The sequence below is a fragment of the Rhagoletis pomonella genome, unplaced genomic scaffold (genome assembly GCF_013731165.1).
Source record: "Rhagoletis pomonella isolate Grant_MI unplaced genomic scaffold, Rhpom_1.0 Rhpom_scaffold_00002, whole genome shotgun sequence".
Lineage (NCBI taxonomy): Eukaryota > Metazoa > Arthropoda > Insecta > Diptera > Tephritidae > Rhagoletis > Rhagoletis pomonella.
The window spans coordinates 9,160,689-9,168,562 of NW_023458556.1; the positions used below are offsets into that span (position 1 = coordinate 9,160,689).

At 34.9% G+C, this 7,874-nt stretch overlaps 3 protein-coding genes across 3 annotated transcripts in view; 1 reads left to right on the forward strand and 2 right to left on the reverse strand.

Moving 5' to 3' along the window:
• Positions 1 to 7,874, reverse strand: part of LOC118733009 (ER degradation-enhancing alpha-mannosidase-like protein 2) — a 108,615-nt gene that overhangs the window by 97,522 nt on the left and 3,219 nt on the right.
• The window catches only part of LOC118733008 (putative mediator of RNA polymerase II transcription subunit 26), a gene marked incomplete in the record, with an annotated part of 166,166 nt that overhangs the window by 82,377 nt on the left and 75,915 nt on the right, over positions 1 to 7,874 (forward strand).
• LOC118733016 lies at positions 4,001 to 4,536 on the reverse strand. The gene is made up of 2 exons (XM_036462169.1): positions 4,374 to 4,536; positions 4,001 to 4,299 (listed from the first exon to the last, which is right to left on the reverse strand). Exons 1-2 carry the CDS (start codon positions 4,534 to 4,536, stop codon positions 4,007 to 4,009), a joined length of 456 nt encoding a protein of 151 aa, XP_036318062.1. The 3' UTR covers positions 4,001 to 4,006.

Sequence of the window (7,874 nt, forward strand, 5' to 3'; positions counted from 1 at the left end):
GTAACGGTATCTGAGACATACGATCTTCTCAGAAAATACTTTGGTTTTCGTAGCAATCAATCTTTGGCCAAATTAAGTTTGAATGCCAGTTTAATCCTTGTGTGTTTTTTAGCTACTATGTACATATATATGTATGCATTTTTAAAGCCGTTTTTGTACATTTTTTTTACTTTTATTTTTTTTTTTTTTGGAAGATGGACGCATGCATGCATGTTCGCGGGGATAAATAAGGATTGTACGTGAAAATTGGGCTAAATTGAGTTAAGAATGGAGCTGCTCTATACTAATCAAGTTCTTTTAAATTTCGCTATCCGTTTATGGATACTTCTTTTAGTTTCCGAGAAATTGAATAAAATTTTGTCATATATGCGAGGTAACAAGTGATTTCGTCCAATGTTGTCGTATTTATGTGTGTATATATGTACATATATCACGAAAATTTTTCACACACAGCATTATTTACTTTATATATTCACCATATGGAAGTAATTTTTAAAATTCTTTAATTTAGTACAAATTTTGACCATATTTTTTCGTATGTCGTACTCATTCCTGCAAAATTTTTGCGAAAAAAAAAATAATAAAATTTAAGAATTTCATGAACTAGTAGCATTTACTCAAACTTTGGACAAAATCTAACGTCGCGTATTTTTAGGAATTCCATTCCAAACTTCAATCGCGATTTCTCAAAGTCATCAAATGTAACATAATTCTGACATCAATCTATCCGTGTATATGTATGTATGTTCTTTCAAATTTTCACTCAACTCTTTGGCTCCAAATAGAAAACGAGTATAAACCATAAATATGGTTGTTGCACCAAACCACGCCAGCCATTTAGGCGCCACACCAACAACCAGGCATTCCGCTGCCACCAAATAATCGTGCATATCAATAACAATAATAAAGCGGCCACAAGTATTAATTGCAACATCGCATACAGATTGGCGATTGAATAACGAATAATCGAAGTTTGTTTTGATTTCGTCCAGCTAATTAATTGCACTTTGTAGGCAAACAATGCTGCCACACTCAATTGTCTTTTGGCCGTTTATGGAGACGCTAACAACAAATGTGCGCACGTGTTTATATTTTTATGACAATCTAACGCCCACCGGAATTGCTGGTGAAACTGTTTTTAACACCACCACGTCCTTCAACAATACTCAATTGATGAATTTGTTTAATATCGATGCACTCTTAGTTGTTGCCTCAGTGAAGACAGCGGCCTAACTGAAAAAGCACATCATTCCCTAAGAGCTTTTATACAAACATTTCCTCACTTGTGCCTGCGTTCCTAGCAGCGAATAGTCAAACCTTTTAGAAAATTTAAATTAGCATTCAATATGGTACTATATAAAAGTTATCTTGCGGCAATTTTCCACATAAGGTCCGCGAATGCCACATTTGGGCTTCAACTAAATAATGTCTATAGTTAGTATTTATGTATAGGTGAAAAGATTTTGCTCCATCTCTTCTCAAAGTTTTTCAGCGAGGTTTAAAGTTTCTTCTTTTTGGGAAAAAATATGTACATATATGTATATATATTTACTCTTCCCTTTTAATTCACAATATTTTAATCTGCGGTAACCAATAGCGAAATTTCCTGCTCGATCATTCTAGGAAAAAATTTAAATACTTTTCCGGACGAATTTCTCAGTGGAAATGTTTTTTAGATATAAAATTACCACATAAATCAATTTTTCGCCAGATTTTACTTATGTCATACATATTTTTTACAACAACATCAAAAAAATGGTTCAGCGTTTCTTCAGCGGAAATTTATGTATTTGAATTTGTACTTAATTAAACGTTGTCAATCAATTTCATCTCTGGATATCAACGAAGCCCATACCCGGAGTATTAGACTTTCAAGAAATATCAGTGAATGGGTGTGCAGAAATGAGAATCCGCATCAACTTTTCCCTATAAAAGTGGTCAAAATTTAAATTTATAAAAATTATATTCGTACTACGCCCAGTACAAACAATTTCTTTATAATTCTTTAAACTTTTTGAAATAAATGCATTCCTAAAACTTTTTTTTTTTTAATATTGATCTTAGTACTACTAAACGTTATTTTTGTTTTTTTTTTATAATTATCATCTATTTCGCTTAAGTTTTACATAAGACGCAGTAACTAAGATTCATTGTAGACTACACTGTGAAAAGCGTCAGCATACTTGCTAACTCGATTTAGGAAATTATGAAAATTTTTTTAATTCATTTCGACCTAACCTATTGGCCTAACCCAAGGTAGTATCAGTAGATCAGCTAATTTTATTATTTTTTTTATTTTCACAAATTATTTCGTCTCTAAATTGCCAAATATTGTTTATTATTTTTCACAAAAAATCAAAAATGCCCAAATTTGTTTGCAAGTGAAGCATTTTTCATGAAGAGAAACTAATGAAATTCATTTTTTTATTTTTTTTTACGTTAGCTTAACTCACAAAGGCTTATTACACTGTAGGGATGCTAAAATGGCACAAAAAACACCAAAGCCTTAATTTTGGGTCGTAGATTACGGCCCTGTATACCGTTCTTCTATATCAGGTCATTTTCGCAAGATATTTTCATTTTAAGTTTGCATTGCGTCTCACCGAAAATGTAAAAAAACAAACCTATTAATGTGAACATCAAAACATGCCTGAGATATCGTTTTGTCGGAAATTTGCTTAAACGGTAAACTTGCGTTATGTTTTTCAAACATCCTGATAGTTTTGAATTCCTTTTTGTTTTAACTACATAATAGGCCACAATAAATAATAATATAAATACATATGTATGTACGTGCATAACAATCATGTTTCATGCTTTCACTAGCATACTAGCATGAGTGGAAATCCCTACCTCTTTCAAAGTGGAATGCTTATACTCCTGCAACTATGCTTGTCAACGTATAAAAATAAATGCGGTAACTGTGGCTTCTAATGTTTGCGTGACAAAAGCCATCGAGTTTGGAATGTAGGAGGCTAGATTCATACATAAATCCAGGCATACATAAAATGTAGTGAGGTAGGGTGATAGGTACGGTGACCACCCGTCCTGTATTGTACGGCTCTGTCCTCTTTTTCAACCCATTACCCTGATAATTTATTTATTTTATATGGGACGCCAAATGTTCTGCATTTCTTTGAATGTCTTGTGTTTGTCCTCTTTTCGGCGTACGGTATTTCGACGCCTTTTCAGCTCTTTAAAATTGCGTGTATATGAACCAGTTTTAAGTGATATTGGTATATGCATAATAGTAATTTTCCCTATAAACAGTTACTATTTGCTTGTGATTCGAATCGAAGAATACATACAGTAACCAAAATACAAATTAGGACTAGACAATTTTGCAAGGTTTTTGGCTATTATTATTTTTTTTTTATGTTTATTATTGGAGGCCGCTGTGGTTAAGTGATTAGCAGTGCGCGCTACCGTTCCGCAGGGCCTGGGTTCAAGCCCGGTTCAACCCAAAATCCAAAAAATTACAGTTGTTTCTAATAGCGGTCGCCCCTCGGCCTCCGAAAAACAGCTTATCGTAAAAGTGCAATCGCCGTTCTCGAAGTCGGCGTAAAACTGTAGGTCCCTCCCCTTTGTGTGACAACATAAAGGCGCTTACCACGAATCAGAGGAGAAACTCGGCCAAACCCGACAAATATGTGTAAGCGCCTATCTATTATTATTATTGGAATTTTTCCGAAAAAGTTAAAAAAATAAAAAGAATCCAGGATTCACATCCATCAAGTCCTGGGGTCAAAAGAACATTGGTAACTTTCTTCTATGATAATATTTTGCCCCGGAATTTTATAACATCGAAAAAATAATAATTGTAATTTTCGGTCCGTGACTTTGAATATGGTCACCGTAGTGATAGAAAAAAACTACCTTATTTATAGGCAACGAATAAATTCACTTAATTTTATATACATATGTACCTACATATGTATGTATATATATTTACATATATATCTATTAATGTATGTATGTATATATGTATATAGTTCTCCAATTTAAATTACACAACAAAACGTAAACCATTAAAGGCTGGTCGTTCCGTTACACGTTCGCTGACTACCTTTTCACCGTGTATTGTCATATCGGTGCGAATTTTCGGTGCGCAGATAAAATTTAATTCCCTCAAACTATCACCTAAATCTGCAGGCAGCCAACCGTAGATTTCCCCGGATAGGTGAGGTAATATACCCCTGCCACGCCTGCTGCCACGTTGTGCCACCAATTCCACATACTTTTCATAGTCCAAAGTGTTTTGATCATGCCTGGCATAAAATTTTGTCGCAAGCGGTTCAACTAAAACAAAAAAAAACACAATCTTTTAATTTTAGAAAAAAAGTGAATTCGTTGTGCTATCTTATACCTCTTACCTCTACCGCACGGCACAAATGTGTAATGTCCACAAAAATGACGATTTTGATTTTCTATAAGTTCCTTTTCGAAATTGTAGGGCAATTCCGCTCGCACCGGCCCCTCTTCTTCAGCGTCGTCGGCTTTTTTGTTAACCCTCGGCGGGGTAATACGGACACTCATGCTGGCGTGCGTCGTGGCTGCCGCTGAAACAAATTGGTTGTGTCTTCGAAGGCGTTCGCCAGTACACTGACTGCGGCAGTTTAATTTCCACTTCCGTTGTGTGCAGTGGCGTTTCCTATGCAGTTCGTTTTTTGTTTTCCCACTAAACTTTTCGCGTGCCACCACAAAACAACGCGAAACACATTAGGGGTATTCACGATTCGGTGCATACTGTCTAGCACGGTCATGTGTTCAAACAACAACAAAATTAGCCAATCATGCTATTTATGCTATCTATGCACCATGCTAGACAGTATGCACCGGATCGTGAATACCCCTATTGAGTTATGCCAGTAAAGCGGTAAATCACATTACCATGCACGAAAGGATTGTTTATCCAATGTTATTTTCGGCTTACACACACCTACATACATACATATATGTACATACCTCTGAATGTATGTGTGTAGTCGGAGTATGTATGCGACAAGCAGAATGCGTAAAAAATTAAACTCTTCTGTATTTATGGCATTTGGCGCATTTGATTGGAGTTCATAGACCTATTCCAAGCAATTTATTATCCATACATGCTGGTGCAAGTGGGCGTATGAGAAAATTTGAATTCAAATGAAAAAAAATTTAATAATAAATTGCTGGTCGTACGCTGCTTCACCAAAATATCTGTCCTGCGGGATGCGAATGATGAGCAAATATTAGTTGCGTTCCAGATGCTTCACGATATTCACGATTTGCAGGAACAGCTGTTTTCTCCATTAATAAACCTTATGGAAGGTGGTCACCTGGAATGACTTCCTGTAAAAACCTGCAAATCGTGAAGCATCTGTAATGCAACTAGTAATACGAAAGTTAACCCAATTTGCCACAGAGCGAAGGCGAGTTCGAATCAACTTCGTTACGACGTCGGTTTGGTAAAGTCGTTTTGGTAAACTCGAAACGACGTCAAATCGTGTTCATATTTCCATACAAAATTAAAAAAAAAAAAACCGCTTTATATATTTTCTTTTAATTCAGATTTCTAAGGTTTGAAATTTTTAGGAATGTTTGCGGATTTGTTTTCTTAAATATTGCACACAATTTGAAATTGAATTTATATGGTTTTTGTTAAAGGTTTTGATCATCGTTTTGCATTTCGCTAGTACATCGTTTTTAAGGTTCGCCGGCTAATCGTTATTGCGACCTGCCGGCGAGTCGTTTTACTATGCTTTTCATCCGACGGCGAGTTCGCCGGGCATGGGAATCGCATCCATTTTCCCTTTCGACGTATACAAATAATACGAACACTAAGTCGAAGACAAAGACGAATACGAATTCGGAGACGAATATGAAGACGAATACAAACACAAACTCTAGCTCGAAAAATACACCAAAAACGAATAAAGGGGCAATTCGAAGTCGAGTACAAATTCGGTTGCGAAAGCGAAGTTGAATACGAATACGAAGACGAATTCGATGCCATACAAAGACGAATAGAAAAGCGAATATTAAGTCGAATACGAAGATGAATTCGCTGTAATTTACGGAGACTAATACGAAGTCGTATACGAAGATGAATAGTCTAATACGAAAACGAAGTCGAATATGAAGTCGATTGCAAATACGAATTCGAATATGATCATGAGTGCGTGAACGAATATAAAGGCAGAGAAGAAAACGAACGACGAAGACGACTAAAAAGGCGAATATGAAGTCAAATACTAAGGCAAACACGAGTTCAAAGTCAGATACCAATACGAAGACAGCTACGAATACGAATGGGAAATCGAATATGTACTAATAACGAGACGCAAGCGAATATTATGTAAGAGTATGCATGAAACGAATTAGAAATGAATCGAAGGAAGTTTTACTTCCATAATAAATACTACGTACATATTTGCATGTTTTTTTAGCCTGCGGGCATGGTGCGATGAGAACAACACCGATCGAGTCTATCGGGCCGCTCTCAGACCTGCCTTAACGGTACATTGTAATTAAGAACGACACTCTACTGTTTACATACAGACTCATCTCAGGGAACAATGCGGAGGATTAAAAGCAATTAACTTCGCACATAACACGCTTTTCTCTTATAAAACCAACTGGGACAATGGTGATGCATATAAGATGCATTGATAAAGCAGTCGTTGTATTTAATCGGAAGCCTCCGGTTTGTGTTAACTGGGAATTAAGCAAACGGTCCCAAATCCGTTAATTAGTAGTCTAGCTCAACTATCGGTCTAGAAAACGTATTGTTTCGGCGTGGTCGGACCAAAAGTAGGTACATATGTATGTATCTGTTAGTTGAGTGGGTTTAACGGCCGTCGCTTAGTACGCTCAGTTTACTGATATACAGTATTGGCCAATACAATAGCACCCCCATTTCAAAGTGATATTGTTTCCCATTCATATTTATTTATTTATTTTTAGGAATTTTAAATTAAAATACAGTTCATTCTCTAACGAAACCCATATAAACCCAATTTTAAAACTTTGTAGAAAACTACAAAAAAATGCAACAAATTTGCACCTAAATTTCAAAATTTTTCTCATAAGTGTTAACATATTTTTCAGTACGCATTCACATTTAGTCTACCAATGTGCAAGTTTCAAGGGGCTGAAAATTACCGTAGATTTTTTAGAACTTTTTCGCTGAAGGAGTTGCGGGTTTCTTCCATATATAAATACATTGTGTTTATTCGTTATATGGAAGCAAATTTGACAAAAAAAAAAAATCTAAAACATCATCAGACTAAAACTGCGTACTCAAAAAAATTATAGCACTTCTGAGAAGAGTTTGAAATTTAAGTGACAATTTATTTAATTTTTTTGTAGTATTTTAGAAAGTTTAAAACTTGGGTTTATATGGGTTTTGTTAGAGAATGAACTGTACTTTAATGGAAAATTCTTAAAAATTAATAATTAAACATAAATGGCAAACAATATCCCTTTGTAATGGCGGTGCTATAGATATGGCCAATACTGTAAATATCTTTAGTCCGATAAAAATTACTTATTATAAAACAATTAAAATTGATAACTTCCTCCTTTTTTTTGAAGTCGATTAAAAACTTTTTCTCTTTTTGCTGCTAAATAGCTTTTCGAATGTTGGTTTTAAGGAAGTCAACCAAATAAATTTCGCAGTTATTTAATTTTTAAAAATAAATTCTTTATTACTTCGCCTTCACAGTAGTGCATACATTTAACATTTTATATAACTCTGTAAATACACATGTACATACATACATACATACTACATACAGGCATGCACACAAACAAATATACATACATACATACATACGTTGTGTTATACCGTGATTGTCCTTAATTATAATTACAAAGAAATGGAACTTCAGCTTGGG

What these genes read in the sequence shown, in the direction of transcription:
- LOC118733016 (XM_036462169.1), bottom strand. Translation starts at nt 4,536, where the DNA reads ATGAGTGTCCGTATTACCCCGCCGAGGGTTAACAAAAAAGCCGACGAC. An exon ending in ATTTGTGCCGTGCGGTAGAG is followed by an intron (nt 4,300 to 4,373) that starts GTAAGAGGTATA and finishes TTTTTGTTTTAG; the next exon opens with TTGAACCGCTTGCGACAAAA.